This window comes from Gorilla gorilla, chromosome 2, assembly GCF_029281585.2.
Source record: "Gorilla gorilla gorilla isolate KB3781 chromosome 2, NHGRI_mGorGor1-v2.1_pri, whole genome shotgun sequence".
Lineage (NCBI taxonomy): Eukaryota > Metazoa > Chordata > Mammalia > Primates > Hominidae > Gorilla > Gorilla gorilla.
The window spans coordinates 25,129,436-25,152,445 of NC_086017.1; the positions used below are offsets into that span (position 1 = coordinate 25,129,436).

General features: G+C 45.6%; 1 protein-coding gene and 1 non-coding gene across 4 annotated transcripts in view; one reads left to right on the forward strand and one right to left on the reverse strand.

Annotated features, from left to right (window-relative positions):
* The window catches only part of SH3BP5 (SH3 domain binding protein 5), a 78,248-nt gene that overhangs the window by 48,823 nt on the left and 6,415 nt on the right, over positions 1-23,010 (reverse strand). For all 3 annotated transcript variants that reach the window (XM_055381093.2, XM_031009178.3, XM_031009179.3), the window contains exon 3: positions 254-382. In XM_055381093.2, the coding sequence (XP_055237068.1) occupies positions 254-382 (129 nt within the window). The remainder of the gene's footprint in view (positions 1-253; positions 383-23,010) is intronic.
* LOC115934235 (small nucleolar RNA U13) lies at positions 12,791-12,899 on the forward strand. Its single transcript, XR_004070055.1, has one exon. It is a non-coding gene; the product is annotated as a small nucleolar RNA U13 (small nucleolar RNA).

Genomic DNA, 23,010 nt, shown 5'->3' on the forward strand with positions numbered 1-23,010 from the left:
CACGTCCCCGTAAGTGCACTCAGCACCAACTCAGGGAGCACCCACTTGCAGGGTCATCCAAATGCCAGCACTCACACCCTATTAATAGTGTCGAGCACTGGAATGAAGCAGATTGCCGGGGGATGGGTCACTGCAGATAAGACATTTTGGACTCGAGCTTTTAACCTTCAGCAGGTGATACAGTCAAAGGCACCCTTAAAACTGAGGGGTAGTGAGGCTCGAGGTAGGGGAGACATCTGTGGGGCTATCTTACCTGCCTCGCCACCCTCCGTGCCTCCCAGTAGGGCTTGGAGTCTTCCACAGCTTTGCCAATTTTCTTCACCAGTTCATCCAGTTTCACCGTTGCTTCAACCAGAACAGAGCGGAACTTCTGACGAGCATCCTGCAGCCAGGGGAAACCGAGGAAACACAGTTGAGGCTTAAGAAGGGATCTGCAAACACCTACTGGACCTAGACAGAAACATCAACAAAGGACTTTACCCAACATACAGACCCCTAAAATAGCACCTTTACAAGACAGTGTCTAGAGCAGCACCGCCCAAAACAGCTTCCTGCCACGGCGGAAACGTCCTGTGCTCTGCACAGTGCAGTGTGGCGGCCACCAGCCACGTGTGGCTACTGAGCACTTAAAACTGGCCGGTGTGACTGAGGAAAGGAGTTTTTAGTTTATTTAATTTTAATCAGATCGGGTGTGGTAGCTCACACCTGTAATCCCAGCACTTTGGGAGGCCGAGGCAGGCCGATCGCTTGAGGTCAGGAGTTGGAGACCAGCCTGGCCAACATGGCAAAACCCCATCTCTACTAAAAATACAAAAATTAGCCAGGCGTGGTAGCAGGTACCTGCAGTCCCAGCCACTCAGGAGGCTGGGGCACAAGAATCTCTTGAACCCAGGAGACAGAGCTTGTGGTGAGCCAAGATCACGCCACTGCACTCCAGCCTGGGTGACAGAGCACGACTCTGTCTCAAAAAAAAAAAAAAAAAAATGCTTAGTAAGCAACAACAACGCAAAGTTTCTGAGCACCTACTGTGTATGTGCAGAACATGTTGTGCACTGTGGGGGAGATATCGGCAGGATGGACCCTTTGGAAATTAAGCCCGTCTCTACTAAAAATACAAAAATTAGCCGGGCATAGTGGGGGGCACCTGTAATCCCAGCTACTCAGGAGGCTGAGGCAGGACAATCATTTGAATCAGGAGGCAGAGGTTGCAGTGAGCCGAGATCGTGCCACTGCACTGCAGCCTGGGTGACAGAGTGAGACACTGTCTCAAAAAAAAAAAAAATTAATTCATTATATTTAAAATATTTTAATTAACATGGCTAGCAACTACTATATTGCATAGCATGGTATAGATTAAAAAGCTTTGTCCAGGACCTCTGGACAGCATGTTGTCAAAGCTCAGGATTTTAATCAGAGACATGGATTCAACACTGACCAAACCTCTCTCTGGGGAAGAATGTCCAGCCATCTCTGACAGCTTCAGTCCAAATGACGCTGTCAATGTTAAACACTGAGTGCAAATTTATTTATTTATTTACCACATGCCAGACCTGGTGCTGGGTCTTGGGCGTGGCCCTGTCTCCAGGGCACTTACAGCCTGGTGGGTGAGGTAGGTATTACAGCCCGTTCCAGAAAAGTCAGTGCCAGGGTGGGAATGGTCCAGTCGCCATGGAACTCAGCAGGGAAGAATGGCGCCAGACCATGTATTAGAGGGAGAGTCACAGGAAACTTCCACAGGAGTACTATCTAAACAGAAGTCCAAAGCATGAATAGGAAATTGGGGGAGGGGAGGAAAATACTGAGTCCCAAGCAGGCAGCAGAGCCTGTGTCCAGATAAGAGGGGAATGGGAACAGCATGGTGTTTGCAAGAAACTGAAGGAGGCCGGAGGTCTGGAATGTGGAGAATGGCAAGAGATAAGGGTGGCCATCCATCCTGGCGACAGCAACTAGCAACTTGGACCTTGATAGGAGTTAGGAAGGCAAAGAAGGACTACGCAAGGCTTAATCATGTTGTAAAAGTCAAGAAACCAGATCCAAGAGGTATAAGGAGAGAAAAAAAAAAATTAAATAAGTTAGTCCCAGGTCTAGGAGGACCTATTGGAAGGGATCAGGTCAGTGATTCAAACCCCACATCCCCTCTACCTCTCCCTCAGGCATCTGCCTGACAAAGCCACACCTAGGGGAAGGAAGGACACATGCATGAGTTTTGAAAAAAAAAAAAAAAGAGAGAGAAATGGCAGCTGGGCACGGTGGCTCATGCCTGTAATCCCAGCACTTTGGGAGGCCGAGACGGGTGGATCACGAGGTCAGGAGATCGAGACCATCCTGGCTAACAAGGTGAAACCCCATCTCTACTAAAAATACAAAAAAAAATTAGCCAGGTGTGGTGGTGGGCACCTGTAGTCCCAGCTACTTGGGAGGCTGAGGCAGGAGAATGGCGTGAACCCGGGAGGCAGAGCTTGCAGTGAGCTGAGATCGCGCCACTGCACTCCAGCCTGGGAGACAGAGCGAGACTCCGTCTCAAACAAACAAACAAAAAACTAGCTGGGCATGGTGCCGTGTGCCTATGGCCAGGGAGGAAAGATCGCTTAAGCCCAGAAGGTTGAGGCCGCAGTGAGCCAAGATCACACCACTGCACTCCAGCCTGGACGACAGACCCTGCCCTGTCTCAAAACAAAAACAAAAGAAAAGAAAAGAAAGGGGAAGTGGATACTCCAAAAGAACAACACATGATCATGAGCTATGGGCCTGGAGACTCAACACCCACCTGCTGGTAAAACACGTGTTTCATTGGCTAGAGGGGCCTGCCTCACAAGTAACTATCAGAAAAATTTTATGTTATTTTGAGACAGAGTCTCACTCTGTCACCCAGGCTGGAGTGCAGTGGCATGATCTCAGCTCACTGTAACCTCTGCCTCCCAGGTTCAAGCAATTCTCGTCCCTCAGCCTCCCAAGTAGCAGGAACTACAGGTGAGCACCACCACGCCAAGCTAATTTTTTTTTCGTATTTTCAGTAGAGATGGTGTTTCACATGTTCTCCAGCCTGGTCTCAAACTCCTGGCCTCAAGTAATCTACCCGCCTAGGCCTCCCAAAGTGCTGGGATTACAGGTGTGAGCCACGGCACCCAGCCAAAATTTTATTTCTAAACATGCAACTGCAGGGGTTTCATGGGGGCAAAGGAGGCTCTGATCAGTTCCAATTCATTCCATCATCCCAAGCTGTGGGCTTGCTAGTGGGTTTGAAAACGCCGCCGGCATTCCAAAATATGAGGATAAAAGCTTTACCTCCCATGGGAGCACCTCAGCTCCCGAGCCTGGATCCCATGCCCAACACAGGCTTTGCCCCCTTTCCCCTGGTTCTGTGCCATCATCATCATCCTGATTTCCTCTGCCTTCTCCCTTATCAGACCAGGCTTAGGGTCATCCGCTGCAGCTTCTACAGGCAGAAGACAAGACTAGACTTGTTCTCCGGGGGAAGGGCCCAGGGAATAGAGAAGCCCCACAGAGCTTCTACAGGACTTGGCTTCCAATAAGAGGGAAGCAGCATGCTGTCAAAGCCCAGGATTTTAATCAGAAACACAGATTCACTGCTGACTAAAGCTCTTTCTGCAAGGCCCTAATCAGGGCCCTCTCTATGAACCATTTGTATTACCTATAAAATTGTTACTTTCCATCCCATAGGGAGGGCTCTTAGAAGGAATCAAGGAGAATACAAATGTAAAACATTTAACAATTTCTGGGCACACAGTCAGTGCTCAATAAATGCATACAATTTTTTCCTCCTGGTATAAAAAGAGACCCTGAGACCCTATTAAAAACCACCCAGGGAGTTTCCCAGAGGCGAGGGCAGCTGACACGGTGGACATAATAACCTGTTCCACTGTGCAGGCAGCCGCTCTGCAAGATGCACTCGCATGCATGACCGCATCCTCACGGTCACCTCCCTGGTGGTGGGCAGTGCCAGTGCTGTCCACATTCACACCAGTGAGAAAACGGAGGGCCAGATCGGTTAGCGTGTGGCCTACAGCCGGTCACATCATCCCCCAGGCCTACTCTGTTAAATGAGAATTGAGCCCCAAAGCAGTGGCCTATGGGCCAATAAGCTTAGTGCATTTGGCTGGTATGCTGTGTAGTAAATGTCAGGGAAAATTCACATTAAAAAAAAAATGAATTCTCAAACTTTTCATTTAAAGAAAAACAATAGCTAGAAGTAGAGCAGAAGGTGCCCCCTTAGGCAGGGGTTACCCTCCTCTCCAGTCCCTATCACTCTGGTGCCTGAATCACTCATTCAGGTTCCCTGCCCAGCCGCTAAAGATATCTGATTTGCTGAGAGCTCTCTGGGGCACTGGTGAATACAACCCACCAACGCTGCCTTTGTGGAGAAAGAAGGATGGATACAGGGCACAGACTGACTGACTGCTATGTAGCAGGCACTACTGTCAGTGCTTTAACCCCACCAATTTGTGCAATCGCTAACGATCCTAACAGGTAGGTGCTATTGTTGTTATTCACATTTTATAAAGGGGGAAATAGAGGCAAGGAAAAGAAAGGTAACTTGCCCATGGTCACAGAGCTAGGAAATGGCAGAGCCAACAATTAAACTCAAGCAGTGCTAAGACTACTTACACACATTGAGCAACAGACACACGGCTGAGAAGGCCACCCAACCCAAGTCAGACATGAAGAAAGACGATTCCACCAGACAGAGAAGGGGGACATTCGACCCTCCAGCACGGACGGACGGGCTGGCCTGGTAGGGGCTGGAGCAAGGACGCCTCCTGGGCCATTATAAAGGCATCTGAACTCAATCCCATGAACAATGGGAAAGCATGGCACGGTGGAGAGAAGGGGAGATTATTTCTTGTTTCTTTCTTTGCAGAAGATTTTCTGGTGCTAGTTCATCACTGAAATTCTGTCTCCCTCTGCTATTCTCTACTTGCCATTTCTCTTCCTTTGGCCATAAATCACATCTCAAAATCAAACCTTTTAACCTAGTTCTATGTGGTGGGTTTTCTTCCCATAGGGTTACTTAAGTCTCAAGTAATTTATTTCCAATGCACCCTTTGTCAGAAATAATTAAAGAATGCATTCTACCACAAAAAGGAAACATAATCATAGTTTACTAGATGGCTCAACTGCGAATAGCACTTACCTAGCTGCAATAAAGTAATCAAATACTGACCACAATGGATTCTGCTGAGAAGACAGCAGATGGGAAAAGTACAGGACAGAGGGTGAAAAGAGACAAAACCTCATCTTCTATAGCAGGATGTCCACAGATAGTCACTCAAATGAAAAAAATCAAGAAGTAGTCATACAATACATACTACTTGGTCACAGAAGTAAATACCTCCATCAGCTAAAATACATTAAACTAATATAGTTAACTGTCTAGCGGAGAAAAAAACAGGGGTAGGGTGGGAGAATGGGATAGTATAGGGCTTTTTGTTTGATTTTGTGTTTTTGTTTTTGGGGGTTTTTTGGGTTTTTGTTTCACTTGATCTTAGCCAAAAGGCCGAGAATCGATGGGGTTTTTGTTTTCTTAAGAGACAGAGTCTTGCTATGATGCCCAGGCTGGAGTATAGTGGCTATTCACAGGCATGATCATATCACACTGTGGCCTCAAACTCCCGGGCTCAAGGGATCCTCCTGCCCCTTCCAAGTAGCTGGGACTACAGGTGTACAACACCATGCCTGCTTTTTTGTTTTCAACTGTAAAATACCATAGATTTTTCTAAGCAGGGGCATGACCTGATCAAATTTAGGTTTTACAAAATTGTTACCTGGGTGCAGAGTATGTTAAAAGACTCCTCAGGTGATTCTGATGGGCAGGTTCAGGGCCTGCCAGTCTGACTTGATGCCCTTTTTGTGACTATCTGTATTAAGTGTGTGACCATCAAAGGGTATTAAACCCAGAAGACTTGATTTGACATCAGCGTTTCCTTCTATAAATGAGGCTGTGCTGACAGGATGATGCATGACTGGCTGACTTCCAACCACCAACAAGCCTATTCATCAAAGATGCATTGAAACTGAACACAAAGCCAGTCTTCCCCGCTCCACCCCCCTCATAAGAAAAAGCCCATCCAGTTGTTTCCATTCCACTGAGGATCACAGCTACTTGGGTAATAGTTCCCAAAAGTATTGAGGTATGAGAGGCCACAAACCAAAATCTTTCCTGTCTCCCCAGCATTACAGCCCTAATATTCCTTGGTCCTCACCCCCACCTCTCAGTCCCTAGTGATGTGACAGGGCCTGGCCACAGTCATACTCCTAGCCACAGTGATTGTTCTATGAGCAGGGGCGATAGACATGACCCATCATAACCAATGAGACTTCATTTCGGGACCTTTCTGCAACTGTTAGAGGAAATTTCTTCCACTTGAGATGTTTAAGAGGATGGAATGAAAGCCTGCAGCAGACAGCAGCCATCCTGGCATCATGAGGGGAGAGCCTGACAATAAAGCCGTGTGTATAAGGAGCAGAGTCTGTGGAATTTAGTTCAACCTAGCTTTTATAAAGCATTTCTTTAAATACATCTTAAAACCACCTTGCCACAATTGAACTTAGACTTTCTGTCTCGTTTCTTAAAGAAAAGACTTGACTGTGATTCTTTGTCTCCTGCAATTACAAGCAAATGTGTTTTCCAAGATCAAAGTGGGGGTGGCTTCAGGAATGTCCAGGGAGGAGAGTAAGCTGACTGCTTTCCCTGCAGGAAATGAGCCATGGAGGGGAGTGGCTCAAAAGTACAAACTTATCTGAGAGAGCAAGCAGATCTTCCCCCAGTCAAGAAAAAGAATCCGTTTACCATCCCAGGGCTGTTTACCAAGGGAGTTTTTAGATCAGCACTTGAAAGAGTTCTTAAACAGTTCCCTCTGCTTGGAGGAGGCCTCAGCTCTTCAAATGTGAAAATTGTGTTTCATCCATTAGGTGACTCAGACTGAAGGTAATTTATTCAAGCAAAGAATTGCTGGGGGTGGTAGAGTCTCCCTGTTTGACTGTGTCAGTGTGTCAGACAAACAGCCTCGTGTCAGATAAGAGCTCAAGCTAAACCACACCGGCCAGCTCCAGTATACAGTGGAAGCAGCATGCAGGTTGAACATGCAGCACACAGGATGAGTCCCTGTTTTCTGGCCAATCGCTCACCTGCTCACCTCAATTACCTTGCCTGGAAACTGAGAATCCTGGCTTTTCCTCTTCACAGGCGTCCCCAGAATTAAGTGAGCTAAAGATGGGATGGTGATGTTTTAAAAATAACTGTCCTACATGTTAGAGACGACACCAAACTTCAAAAGATCCTTACTAATGCCATTTACAAGTATACCACTTTCAGTTGGCAGAAAGAGGTTTCGCAGGCATTATCTGAGACACACAACAACCCTGTAAAACAGGCTCAGCCAGAATTTCCATCCCGAGTTTACAGATAAGAAAACTGGAGGCCAGGTGCGGTGGCTCACTCCTGTAATCCCAGCACCTTGGGAGGCTGCAGGCAGATCACCTGAGGTCAGGAGTTCGAGACCAGCCTGGCCAACATGGCAAAACCCCATCTCTACTAAAAACACAAAAATTAGTCGGGCATGGTAGGTGCCTGTAATCCCAGCTACTCGGGAAGCTGAGGCAGGAGAATTGCCTGAACCCAGGAAGTGGAGGTTGCAGTGAGCTGAGATCACGCCACTGCACTCCAGCCTGGGTGACAGACACTCTGTCTCAAAAAAAGAAAAACAAAAGAAAACTGGAGCCTTGGAGTTCCAGGTGACCTAATGTCTTTGCATAAAGTCACAGAACTATCAAGTGTCAAATGTTAGATGAAAGCAGACATCTTCAGTATTTTTTGTTTTTTGTTTTTTGAGACAGGATCTCTCTCTGTTACCCAAGCTGGATGCAGTGTCGCAATCATGGCTCACTGCAGCCTCCACCTCCTGGGCTCAAGCAATGCCCCTACCTCAGCCTCCCAAGTAGCCGGGACTACAGGCACGTACGACCACACCCGGCTAATTTTTAAATTTTTTGTAGAGATGAGGTCTGTGTTGTCCAGGCTGGTCTCAAACTCCTGGGCTCAAGCGATTCTCCTGCCTCGGCCTCCCAAACTGTTGTGATTACAGGCGTGAGCCACTGCAACCAGCCATCTTCAGTCTTCTAGTCCAGTGTGCCAGTCACTTCACCAGTGGTTCTCAGAGTGTGGTCTGGTGAAACCACTGGTGGGGGTGGGGGTGGGGGTGGGGCACCTGGAAATCTTTTCAAGCAGTCTGCAAGATGGAAGCCATTTTCATTAATAAAGACTTGCCATTTTCACTGTCATTCCGAGTGTTCAGTAGAGTTTTCCAGAAGCTACCTGACAGGTGACACGGCAAGAAATGACATGAAATGCAGAAGTAGGCGAGAGAATCCAGCTCTTCTATTAAGCCAGACATTAAAAAGACTTGCGAAAGCATGTAAAACAATTACTCTTTCATTGAATTTTCTGTTTGGAAAAATAGTCCTTTTCCATAAAATATATTATTTTTGTTAACATGTAATAGGCTGATTGTCATTTTAATGAATATAGACCTTAGAAATAAATGTCTTTTGATTTTTATATGGCAAATATTAATATTATCCACAAAAACGAAGCTCTCTGGGGTACTCAATGATTACCAAGAATGTGAAGGGGGACCTGCAGCCAAAAAATCTCCAGTGTGCTGCATGCCACCTGCCCTCAGGCCTGCTCTACATAGACCCCTCTTGAACCAAAGACAAGAGTGTACTTTCAATAAGAATGAAGCAGTTGTTGCTTCTCAGATCTTTTTTAAATGCTTCTGATTTTGTCAGGGAGAAAGACTCCATTTGGTACCACAATGTCTTCAGCACCTGTATACGTTTGTTAATCTCTTTCTTAAAGAAAAGGGAAGCTAATCCAGGCTCAGAGCCTTCCATAAAGAGGGGAATCTGCTAGAATTTGATAAGGAAAACAATCCACCAGAAACAACATAACATTACTCTGAAAGTCATAAGCTGTACCCTGACAAGGTGGGCACTTCCTATATATATATTATTCTTTAAAAAAACGCCTGCTTAAAAAATGTATTTTCCTTTGATGGTTTTCCATTTATAATAAGGCTATTTCCTTTTCAAACTGAAGTAAGGCTGGGCACAGTGGCTCACGCCTGTAATCCCAGCACTTTGGGAGGCCAAGGAGGGTGGATCACCTGAGGTCAGGAGTTTAAGACCAGGCTGGCCAACATGGTGAAACCCAGTCTCTACTAAAAAATACAAAAAAAAAAAAAAAAAAAAAAAAAAAAAGCCAGGCATGGTAGCAGGCACCTGTAATCCCAGCTACTTGTGAGGCTGAAGCAGGAGAATCGTTTGAACCTGGGAGGCAGAGGTTGCATAAGCCGAGATCATGCCATTGCACTCTAGCCTGGGCAACAAGAGCGAAACGTCTCAAAAAAAACCTGAAGTAAAAACATGAACCAATTTAAAAGACAACATGGAATAAATAGCACATGCAGTCCTAGGATGTGGCAAAAATGATGGCGGCAGCAGCAGAATAACTGGAGTTAGGGAAATCCAGCCCTAGAATGATAGGAAAGTCTCCATTAGCAGGAACATACTAGAATTCTATGATAAAAGGCACTATGAAAACATCCTGACTTACTGGCCAGTGGTAAAGGCACCTGAAATGTTCCATTCACTATCACTTTTAATGGCAAAAACCACAATTACTTTTGCACCAACCTAATACAAATCATGCTTTCTTTTCACCCATCCAATCTATTCTCTAAGAGCACTTGTGGCAGCTACTAGAACACACAAAGAAACCACTTTAAATAGCGCTTGGGTGAAAAGGGAGCAAGTGCTCTCCAGTGCTGGCTGATGGAACTTCTGTGACGATGACATGTGCTACGTCTGTGCCATCCAACACAGAAGCCACAGCCACTTGTGGCCAAGCAAACACTTGAAATGTGGCTGGTGCAACTGAGTTTTGTATTTTACTTAACTTCAAGGGGCCAGGCACGGTGGCTTACACCTGTAATCCCAGCACTTTGGGAGGCCACGGTGGGAGGATCTCCTGAGTTCAAGAGTTTGAGACCAGGCTGGGCAACATAATGAAACCCCATCTCTACTAAAAAAACAAAAATTAACCTGGTGTGGCAGTGCATGCCTATAGTCCCAACTACATGGGAGGCTGAGGCAGGGGGATTGCTTGAGCCTAGGCGGTCAAGGCTGCAGTGAGCCAGGATCGTCCCACTGCACTCCAACCTGGGTGACAGAGCGAGACTCTGTCTCAAAAAATTAAAACTTAATTAACTTAGTGATTTTTTTTTAATTGTTTTTTGGGATGGAGTCTCACTCTGTCACCAGGGCTGGAGTGCAGTGGCGCGATCTCGGCTCACTGCAACCTCTGCCTCCCAGGTTCAAAAGACTTAATGATAATTTAAATAGCTGCGTGTGGCTAGTGGCTGCCCTATTGCACAGCACAGGCCTAGCCCTAGATCCTTCTCTGCTTTGAGAGATCCTGCCATGCTTTTTGGGGGCCTCAGGATGCCTTCCCTCCTGCCTCTGTCTGGTTTTTCTTCTGAGTCCCAGCTCCTGCTGGGAGGGGCTTTCATAGCCCTGAGGGCCAGAGCAAGCTGATTCTACCTTAAGAATTCTGCAGCAGAGATAGAAGCACAAAGAGTACACCAGGGCAGAGTCAGGGACCAAGGGAGCCAAACCAGAAAGGCCGAGGCAGGAGGGTGTAGGAGCCAGGAAGAAGCAGAGGTAGAGAGCAGGGGTATGGATGAAGACCACCAGGGAGCTGGAGCCAGCCACAACACTCCTGCTCATGGCATAGGCCCAATTCCACAGCAGTTGGTGTCATCCAACTAGAAGACCCAGGTGAAACACAGCCCCAAGGTGACAAATACAAATGGAAAGGAATGGAATAGGAAGAATATACTAGGATCTTCAAGTTGGGGAGAACTTCAAGATCACTGCTGGAAACCAGGGACCTAATTCCCCTTCCCCTGAGTCCTTTTCTTTTCCCATCTCAGGCCCTGACCAACTTCAGGAGTAGGGGCCCCTCAGAGTGTCAGCCAGACCTGCTACTTCCTTCTGTGAGGACTTGCCACCGTGTTTCCAATACAAGACTCCCTCTCTTAGGAATCAGAACAGAGGAAACCAGAGGAGGGAGAGACAGACAAAAACAGAGGTGAGAGACAGAAAAAAGCAAATGTGGAGAGAACCATGAGGTGGCATGGGAGGGGCAGTGAGAGATGGCCCGGGTTCCTGATTCTAATCCTATGACAACACAGTCATATGATGTATCAATCAAACAGGACACTTTTGAGAATAAGGAGAGGCACTATTAATAACTGTGCTGGGACCACAGGCATCCACCAAGACTGCCAGGGCCAACTGAAACATGTGGTTTCCCTACCCATCAGAGCCAGTGACACTTCCCCTCCCTTGAGTTCCATGAGACTCCTACAACCTTTCAGAAAATCCTCCCTTTAATTTAAGCTATTTGAGTGGGTTGTGGGACAAAATGCAGAATAGTCTAATCCCAGCTTGGGCATCGCGCAGCTCCAGACCCTCTGGGCAAGCCCTGTGCATTCAACAGCTTTTAGGCCAGATCCTATTTCTTCACTCCAACCCTTTCCAAGGCATCGCACTGCCTGTCCTTATCTGAACCACCAAGAGGTTCCTTTCACTAAGAGGACAGAGACGAAGTAAGAAAATATAAGGGTCATCATGGTTTTCTCTTTCAAGTTTCCCTCCTCTGAGGTTAACAAGGGTCTTGGACCCTTTTAAGGCCTAAGTAGAACCAATTCCCTCCTAGACAGAAAGGGTCTGGTTTAGAACTCCGATCTAACTATGAAGTGTTTCCAAACAAGCAGGGGAGCACCCAGTTCCACCTCCTAGAACACTGCAGCCCTCCTTTCAATCCTTGGCCTGTGTCAAGATTCCATAACCAAAGGGAAGTGCTGCTATTTGGAGGCTGAGTTAGGGCAAAAGGCTCTTTAACTTTTTAGTTTGAAATAATTTCAAACTTGGAAAAGATGAGGGAAAGATGCAGACACCATGCCCCTTTACCCTGAAATATTTCAGGTGCATATTTCCTAAAGATGAGGCCATCCACTTATATAACCAGAGTACAATAATCAAAGTCAGAAAATTAACATTGGTACAACGCTATTAATCTGGTCTACAGCTTTCTCCAAATTGCATCAACTGTCCCACTAATTTCTTTTATAATAAAGGGCAAAAATTGTTTTCCTGGTCCAAGATTCAATCTAAGAGTCACACTTGGCATTTTGTTATCTGACACTCTTTCATCTGGAACTTTGTCTTTGTCTTTCATAGCCTCAATTTTTAAACAATATGAGCCAGTTATTTTGTAGAATGTTATTTGGAAAAGACTCGCTTTTTTTTTTTTTTTTTTTTTTTTTTTTGAGACGGAGTCTCGCTTTGTCACCCAGGCTGGAGTACAGTGGCACAATCCTGGCTCACTGCAACCTCCGCCTCCCGGGTTCAAGTGATTCTCCTGCCTCAGCCTCCTGAGTAGCTGGGATTACAGGCGCCCACCACCACACTCAGCTAATTTTTGTATTTTTAGCAGAGACGGGGTTTCACCATGTTGGTCAGGCTGGTCTCAAACTCCTGACCTCGTGATCCGCTGGCCTCGGCCTCCCAAAGTGCTGGGATTACAGGTGTGAACCACATGCCCAGCCAAGACTTGCTTTCAGTTCATCTTTTTTGTTGATGTTACATAGGCACCAGAATGGAATTGAACCAATTACAAAAAAATGTTTAAAACAGCCCAAGGTAGATTCTTTTGTAGTTTGTACGTGTGATGACCGGGTATTCAAGTGCATGTGTGAGATATGCCATCCTCGAATTTTTTTATGATATGATGTGGGCACATTACTCATCTGCTATGAAATGGAAAAAAAAAAAAAAAAAGCCCAAGATACAAAGCACCATGAACAAAAGAAAAACCTCATGAGCCCTTTAAACGTGACAGCAAGCACAGGGGTCAGTCCTACAAGGCCCGAGAGGATGGACTGAAGTTACATAACAACCCTGCATGCACATAAGCAAGAACGTGCTCATGCACACAGCTAGAAAGACTGGGGGACCCAGTGCTTTTTCATTTATGGCCAAACACATGTTCTTAAATCCACAGGATTCTTTGTGTAAGAGGATATAGAAATGCTGAAACAGCCGTGTTTTACTGAATTCAACCACAAAAGCACTATTTCCATGTTTACGCCAGGAGGCTTCACATATTTCCTCAACTGCAAGACCTACGATTTTCTTCAAAAATTCACAATCATTAGATTTCAGACAGATTACACCATTGATGTGCATGTTTATTTGGGCTGTTTCAACCACCACCCAAGCTGTTATGAAATATAAGGTCCACTTTATAATTAGCACAAGTCTTACAATCAGGGCAATATGGCGAGTTCATGGCCCAGCCTCAGAAAGCTCTAGAGATCAGTTAGTGTAGCCTGCACAGGAATCACACATCCACCCACCACAGCATTCCAGGCAGGCTGGCTGGCTGACTTCTGCTGGCTTTTGGATAACCTCCCTCCTGCCTTCAGCTAATCAAAATGTTAAGAAAGGAGAGCACAGGATGCAAAAGAGCCAAAGTCAAAGTCAATGGCTGTAACTTTAGAGACACAGGAGATATGACCAGAAGGAACAACTAAAAACATCATTTCATCGGAATAGAACTAGGGGTGCGGGGGAGTGAGGTAGAGGACTTTCATTTTTCATTATAACTTATCAGGGGCTCTTTTTAAAAAAACTATATTCAAGTATTGTTTCAACAAAAATAAAATTTTAAGCCTATTACAGCATAGATTGACTACAGAGCTTTTGTATTTCTTCAGCTGTCAAGACCAAAGGTGGTTCAAAATTTATTCAACATGTGGCTAGATCAGAATACAGATCCCAGTCAAACAATATCAGGGCTGGAAAAAAGTTTGCCCTCTTTTAGTTTAGATGCTCCCATTTCACTGATGAAGTGACTGAAATCTCAGGAGATAAAGATCCTCTCCCAAGGATCTATACCTGATTAATATCAGGGCAAAGATTGAAAACCTGGTCCCCTAAGTTCTAGACAGCATTCTTTCATCTAAGCAGCCTCAGTGGGGGTCTCAGAATATGCATCTGCTATGCCTCCAAACACAAACTATTTAAGGGTATGGGCTCCAGCCTCAGATTTCTGGATTCATTATACATCCTGGCTCTACCACTCCCTGACTGTGTGACCTGAGAGAATTGACTTATTCACTCAGTGCCTCCCTTTCTCATCAACATTCTGAAGGACTGTTGTGAGAATGAATAGGATAAACTATAGTAGCCACTTAGCACAAAACTTAGCATATAATAACCTTTCACAAAATAGTGGTTATTTTTACTTAGGTGCCATTATTTAATAACTGGCTAAGGGGCTGGAGGAAGAAAGGATCAACATTTGTTGGACATATATGCCAGGTACCATGCCAGACACTTTACAAACATCACCATATTTAACCCTTAACAGCCCTGGTAAGACAGGTATTGCCCTTCACATTTTAGAAGGAAATTAAACCCAGATAAGCTGATATAACTTACCAAGACTGTACAGCACATTAAGAGGCAGAGAGAGAATTCAAATCCAGCTCTGAGCTCCAAAGCCCACACTTTCCACCATCATATGCTATGCAGCTATGTAGTTTAGTTTCTGTCAGCTCCAAAAAAAAAAAAAGCTTTCCTCTGTTTTTGTTTTGTTTAAGACAAGAGTCTCGCTTTGTCACCCAGGCTGGAGCGCAGTGGCATGACCTTGGCTCACTACAACCTCCACCTCCCAGGTTCAAACGATTCTTGTGCCTCAGCCTCCCAAGTAGCTGGGATTACAGGCATGCACTACAATAACCTGGCTACTACTTTTTCTTTTTTGTATTTTAGTAGAGATAGGGTTTTGCCATGTTAGCCAAGCTGGTCCCAAATTCCTAGCCTCAAGCCATCTGCTGGCCTCGGCCTCCCAAACTACTGGGATTATGGGCGTGAGCCACTGCACCCAGCCTCCTATGCTTTTTTGACCTGAAGTTTCATAACACTGAAGTGTGGTTTTAACAAGTTCCAAGTGGGGAAGCAGATTTAATTTCTATCAAATAAATGCAATACCGGGACTCTCTTTCCCCAGAGAAGACCCAGCAAAAACCAGTGGCAGAGAAAGAAAACAGCACATCTATCTGGAATAGCCCAAGGGGCTTTAGAACCCTACCACCCTGAATTACAAAGCAACAGTCTAATTATTGTATACCTCTGGCTCTAGGCTCCACTAATTTTTTCTAATAGGCATTGAAGCCATGCCATAATTTTTTTTCTCAGACAAAATTTTTAAGAAATGGGCAAAGTGGCGAAGAATTCCCTATGGCAAGGCCCACAGCATTGCTAAAAACTGTCCATCTTGCCTTTATCATTGCTGGTTTATTTAAGGTCACTGGGAATACTAACCAAAGTCCTTGCTTTGCTGGCTGGTTAACCATTAAAGCACCTCAAGAAGACACTGAAATTTGGTTGTTTATGAAGTCTCCCCACAGAAAGGAAGGGAGGAAAGGAAGAAAGTATATGTCCTACAGGCCTCAAAATAAGCCACTGTCTCTACATCACCATGAGGGTTGCAGTTTTCAAATATGGCCTACAATTCTTTGGCACTGCCCCAGGATCAAGAAGAATTAGAATGCAGGTGGGCTCATGACTGCTTGGACCAACAGATTATAATAGAAGAGCTGCTCTGAAGGTTTCAAGGCTCAGAAAAAGCCAGGAAGCTTCCACCTGGTCATCTTAGGACACTCATTCTGGAAGGAGCCAGAAACCAAAAGGAAGCAAAAGTACCACACTAGAAAGGTCACACGTAGCCACTCTGGTTGCAACTCCAGCTGAGCTCCCAGCATAAGCTTTCAGAGCCAGCATCCTCTGTCAGACACGAGAGTAGGCCATCTCTGACGTCCAACCAAGCTCTCAACGACTACAACCAGGCTGACATCTGACTGCATAAAACTCCTCAAGCAAGGACCGCCCAGCTGAGCCCTCTCAAAACCCTCTCCAAATTCCTGACCCACAAATCATAGGCAAAATAGAACAGTTGTTTTAAGCTATTAAGGCTTGGGATAATTTGTTAGGGAGAAACAGTAACCAGAACAATGAAGAAGAAAAACACCCCCTTTCTTCTTCCAATAAAGCCAAAAATCAAGTAAGAGAACATTAAATCTGTGGGCTTCAAATCTAGCAAAATGAAGCTGAATCCCTTTGCATGCTGGAAACAAAAGGGTGTGGTGAATGAAGACAACAAAATCCCATTCATCATGCTTTGGTTGGGTTTAATGCCAAACAATAAAAGATTTATATTAAGAGGGCTGGGCTGCAGTTATAATAAACAGCGGATATTCCTCTCATTGTCTCCCTGACAGCAGTTTCTTTCTGTCAGAGCAAACATTAACATCTCTTAGATAATCCAGCAAAACACAGCAAAGGAAAAAAAAATCAGGCAAGAATAGAACAAAATTTTTTCCATCTTCCTTTAAGGAAATGAAAGAGGCTGACTTGCTGAGCTCTCCAAGAGCTGCTTTGCAAATTCTGTGATACTCTTGGTTAAAATGCACTACAAAAAAGCAGTGTAGTCTTTAATGTTGGAAACATCTATGTGGCAATCGGCAGACTAAGTAACTCTCAAAGAGAAGGGCTGGGCAAAGTTACCTGGGCTGCCTGCCAAAGGATGAGGTTCAATAGATGTTTAATTCATCCAGCCAAAACACACACACACACACACACACACACACACACACACACACACCCCCCACTACGTTAAAGTCCCTACAACAAATGCTGACAAAGAAAAATAACAGCTCAAAATTAAAAGGCTACAGTCCACAGGGACCACATCTCTGTCAACTTGGGGATTTGAAGATTCTCATTAACCACAGGGATAGCAATGAATCCATCAACCCCCATAGCCTGTCTTCTTTTGATATGACACCTCAGAGTCACAGGGTAGGCACCTTGAATACAGCTGGGGATACAGTCACATGATTTGTAGGAAAGTCGGCGTGTACTGCCATAGCAAGCGCTTATGATCCTGCCATGGGTTTCAGCTGAGGGGCCAGGAGAGTTTGTGTATTATCTTGTTGATATTTGTAGCTTAAAAGGAAGAAACGCCTAGGATTTTTTAAGGCAATACAGTCCATGTCAATATTAGACAGCTATTTCTATGTTCTAGCCAATGGCCAGAACATGTTTTGGCCACTAATAGCATTTTGCTAATGTGGTTACCATGAATGAAGTTGTGCAAGAACCTATACGTGCCCACATTTATTGATTTAGAAATGATGCTAACAGTCAAATACACAGAGTAACTAAGTTCGAATATCTAAATATTCTTAATATTTGGAATGTTTTCCATTATATCTTGATTTATTGTATTTTCTAAATAAGCATATATATGACGGTTTCTTGGCTGTAGAAGATCCTAAAGTGCCTTTATAGCACTTTCATCCTTCCATGAATTACAACTAGAGTAGCTTAACAATACACTAATTCATCAAGCAAACCCACAACATCAGGTTTTATCTACAATTAAGGCAGGAACAACCAATCCAAGGTTTTTCCCACCAGCCTTCATAGTTCCTAAAATTCCTTCCAGAGAAATTCATTTATTTGGCTTATAAAGACTTTTTTTTTTTTTTTACAACAGACTTCATTCCCCACCCCCATCCCATGAAAATTATAACATATGGTCATTGTAAATATTTCAGAAAACACCAAGAAATGAAAACTAAAAATCACCAGCATCCTCAGCAGCTAGCAACAACAACTGGTAACATCTGAGGGTACATTTTTCTAGAGCCAGGCTTCTCAAACAATGTGGTGATGGATCTTCTCCCATCCAATCCACCGTAAATCAATATTTCTGTAGAATAAAAACAAACTAGGAAAGTAAAATGCCACCTGGATGTCACAACATCAAACTGCCAAAAAAAAAAAAAATCTAAAGTCTTACTCTCAATTTCTGTATTTACTTCACCATAATTGGTAACAAGCAGTTCACATTCTTTGGCCCACACAAGAATAACTATGTTAGGGCCAGGCACGGTGGCTCATGCCTATAATCCCAGCACTTTGGGAGGCCAAGGCAGGCGGATCATTTGAGGTCGGGAGTTCGAGATCAGCTTGACCTACATAGTGAAACCCCGTCTCTACTAAAATACAAAAATTAGCCAGGCATGGTGGTGGGCTCCTGTAATCCAGCTACTTGGGAGGCTGAGGCAGGAGAATCGCTTGAACCTGGGAGGCGGAGGTTGCAATGAGCCAAGATCATGCCACTGCAGTCCAGCCTGGGCAACACAGTGAGACTCCATCTCAAAAAAGAAATAATAACTATGTTAGGCCTGTCTTCTCATATGCATATATTCTTTTACTATATATATGGTTTTATATATGCTCTATATAGTTTTATATATTTTTTATGTATAGTTTTTTTCCCCCCACTAAGTAGACCATGGCCATTTGTCCATATCCACACATCATCTTTTTTTAAAGTGAAAGGCCACTCTTAAAATGCTAATGCCCCCAGGCAAGGCAGAATCTTACATGTTCATGAGCCAACATGTGCCTAAGTGGACAGGTTCTGGGGAGGGAAAGGAGAACACAAGGTTGTGTTTTACCAGTGTCACAACTGTCCTCACGGTCAGTCTGTCCAAGAACAGACTGGGAGGCCGAGTGTGGCGGCTCATGCCTGTAATCCCAACACTTTGGGAAGCCGAGGCAGGAGGACTGCTTGAGCCCAGGAGTTTGAGACCAGCCTGGGCAACAAGGAGAGATCCCATCTCTACAAAAACAAAAATTAGCCAGGCGTGGTGGCGCACTCCTGTAGTCCCAGCTACTTGGGAGACTGAGGTGGGAGGATCACTTGAGCCCAGGAGTTCGAGGCTCCAGCGAGCTATGATTGTGCCACTGCACCCTACCCTGGGCAACAGAGACCAACACTGTCTCAGGAAAAAACACAAACAAAGCGGGAGGCCGGGCGCAGTAGCTCACGCCTGTAATACCAGCACTTTGGGAGGCTGCAGTAGGCGAATCGTTTGAGGTCAGGAGTTGACCAGCCTGGCCAACATGGCAAAACCCCGTCTCTACCAAAAACACAAAAATTAGCCGGGTGTGGTGGCACATGCCTGTAATCCCAGCTACTCGGGAGGCTAAGGCACGAAAATCGCTTGAACCTGGGAGGCAGTGGTTGCAGTGGCAGAGATCACATCATTGCACTCCAGTTTTTGAGACCCTGTCTCAAATAAAGAAAGAAAGAAAGAAAGAAAGAAAGAAAGAAAGAAAGAAAGAAAGAAAGAAAGAAAGAAAGAAAGAAAGAAAGAAAGCAGGGCTCACTCAGGGAAACTAATTTTCACATTACAGCAGGCAGGCCACAGCGCAACGCCCTGCTGATCCAGTGACTACAAAGTCCATCCCGCTGTAATCCTGGCCTGTACGAGCCCTCCCTCTGACCCCTTTCCCCGTGCCAATCTGACAAAGAAAGGTCATGGCAGGACCTGGGGTAAGAGAACAACAGAGCCACTGCCAGGCCCCATGGCCAGTTTGGCCCCAGTGGACATCTCATTGGAACCTTCTCTGTTTGCAGCGCCCAGCGGGTCTCAGCCCTCCCTGCCAGCCAAGCACACAGGGGGCCCTCTTGTCCACTCAGGCTGGGCAGCTCTCAAAGCACTCTCTCACACAGCATCCCTTACCATCCTCCAGGCTACCCAGGGATGTAGGCAAGAATTGCAGCCCCCAGATTCAAAGACAAAGAGACTGAGGCTTCCATGTGCCAAGTATCCCTAGAAGTCAGCAGACCTCTGATTTCAGCCTTTATCACCTGATGTCAAGACAGCTGTCTTCCCTCCACCTGCCCTTCCCCACGGCTTTGGGTTTTGGTTATTTCACAGCAAAAACTGAGACACAATCCCATTTTAAAGAAGAAGAAATTGAGGCACAGAAATTACATAATCTGCCAGAGGTCCCCCAGCTATGAAGAGGGAGCTGGGATTCAATGCCAGGCGGTCTGGCTCCAGAGGCCAAGCTTTGCCGGCTGTCCTATAGCTAAGTCACTCTACAAGTTTCAAATGTTTCTCCACTCACCTACTTCCCCAAAGGGAAATAAGCAGTATGGGGGGACCACTGAAGCCCAAGGCCTTCAGTACCACCATTCTGATGGCCAAACTTCAAGTCAGAGCTATGGGGGCAGTGCAGCAGCCCTGGCTCAGGCTACCCTGAAGAGACGCAAAGACCACACATGTGTTTTTCTTTATAATCAGCCAATCACCAAAGGTCCTGTTAACACTCCACCTCTCCCCACCCCAACCTTCCTCAACCTGCAGACGATGTCTGTACGTCAGCTCTCTTCCTCCTCCACTTTAAGGCTGATGTCATCTCTTCAGACTATTTGGGGTCTGCAGGCCTCAACTCTGATGCCCCCTATTTCAACAAAGCTTTGGCCTCTCAAAGGGCCCTGAGTGACTCTCCTAGAATCCCCCTCACCCCACTACAATTGCTTGCTTGGATCCTGGAGACGGCAAGCTCCATGAGGCAGGGACGTGCCTGATTATTTGTTGACCACCCTGGTCCCCAGTGCCCCACACAGTATTTGCTGCAGGAAGGCCTCCAGGCCTATGTTTACTTCAACCAGATCTCACCTGTGGACAAGAAGGTCAGGGGTGTAGGGGCTCTGCCAGCTTAGACCGGGCAGCCTGCCACCAGGCCTGGAATCTGGTGCAGCTTCAAGAAACAGTTACTCCTCCCTCCCCCGGTCTATCTATTGCTTCAAACATTCCCTAGCAGTTTCTTCAAAGCACAACTGAGTCTTACAGGACCTAGTCCCTACTGCATTCCACCCACACGTTTTAATGGAGAAAGTGCTGGGACATATCACTGTCCTTTGATAGAGGAATTTTTCTCCTGATTTGTGCTAATAATTCATGAGGGAGGGGCCGGGTAGCTTCCAGTTTACTCTCACCTCCAAGTTTCTAAGCTCAAAACAGAGTTTTTGGTTGTAGCATTGCTCCTTGGGTCCAAAAAAAAAAAAAAAAAAGTTTTAAGAGAAAACATTTGCTGGTTTTCAGAGGGAGGAAAGGCAGAGATAATGAGTGCTGGCTTAAGCATGTTTGAGGAACACAGATACTCAGAAACAAAGATTTTTCAAACCACCCTGCAAGTATAAGCAGAAACTATTCCCACCTGACCTGAGCAATGAGGAAAAGAAAGGACCCCTTCACAGCCCTGGAACAGCCCACTTTCAGAGCAAGCACGGGAAATGATGAAAACATTACAAATTGTGCTTAAAACCACATATATATGGGCATAAAATATTACAAATCTTTATTCTGATTAGACTTAGAAATTCTCAGTGTGGCTTCTGTTTTAACAAACATTTGAAAAGAGACAGACCTATAAAATAGGCATTTAAAAATTACATCAGCATATTGAGTTTTACTACCTCACCTAGCACGGCTGTCGCACACCTGAATGACCCATTTATCTCTGACTCACTGCCTCCTCTTCCATCCATTACTCACCCATGCCTGGCACAAGGTCCCCTTGCTGGTCCTCAGCTAAGCCAGGCTTAGCACTGATGCGCCCTCCAGCTGGAATGTTCTTCCCCCACATGGCCTGAGGCTTGCTCACTCTCTCCAGACAATACTGCATTCCTCTCCCTCCCCTTGCCTCCAAACACCCACCAGCTGAGTCCCTTCCAGCTCTTTGCCTCCTTTGTATACATCAGATAACCTACCATGTGTATTTTAACTTTTTATTGCGTTTTCCACCCCCTCTGCAATGTAAGCCTCAGAAAAGCGGGGACTTCTGTCCATTCTCTTCACTGCTCTGTCCCCATCACCGAAAATTGCCCCCATCACGTAGTAGGTGCTCAATAAATACTTAGTGAATTAAAAAGCTGGTCAGGCGCAGTGGCTCACACCTGTAATCCCAGCATTTTGTGAGGCCAAGGGAGGCAGATCGCTTTCAGCTCCGGAGTTTGAAACCAGCCTGGCCAACATTGCAAAACCCATCTTTACTAAAAATACAAAAATTAGCCAGGCGTGGTGGTGTGAGCCTTTGGTCCTGGCTACTTGGGAGGCTGAAGCTGGAGAATCGCTTGAACCCGGGAGGCTGAGGCTGCAGTGAGCCGAGATTGTGCCACTGCACTCCAGCCTGAGTGACAGAGCAAGACCCTGTCTCAATAAATAAATAAAGCTGACTGATCAATGGATCTGTGGGAAAATGTTTATTTTCCTAACTTAAAACATCAGGCTTATATCCAAGGGCTCTCTGGTTAAAAGGTTCCTCCTTTAACAGCTTGAAAAGGTTGGCTTTCGCTGATATAAATCAGCGTGCAAAGGGGACCCAGCACTGTTCAAATAAGGTCAGAGGCAAACCTAGGTTGCAGGAAGAGACAGACATCCAAGTGACACAGCAGATGGCTGGCATCCAGAGGCCCTTTCGCAATCTGAAATTTAAGTGGCCAAGACAAGAAATGGGATGTTAAATGTGGGCCTCAGGAGCAACACCTCAGTCTACAGCTACCCACAGACAACTGCACCATTAGCAGCTACCACAAGCCTGGTCACCAATTCAGGTTCATCAGACAAAAATCACGAGAGGTGCGGAACGCCCCAGATCGCAATCAAAAGGCAACGGGAAAGGAAATGGGGACAGCAAAATACCTTCCCCCGGGGGCCCTGAAAGTAGACTATCTCATTATTTGCCAATTCCATACTTGTGAATTCGTCTACTCGCTAAAATTTATATGTAACCCCAAAATCAATACACACAGCCCTTTCAGGTTCATTCACCGACATACACAGGAGCGACGTTCTGCCTCCTGCTTTCAGTGCCCATCCTGTAAACAAGTGTCCTTTTCACGGTCTACTTAGTGCCATGTCTTTCACACTTTTGTGCTTTCTTTGGTGATTTTGCTGTTAAAAATGGCCCATAAGGGAAGTGCAGAAGTGC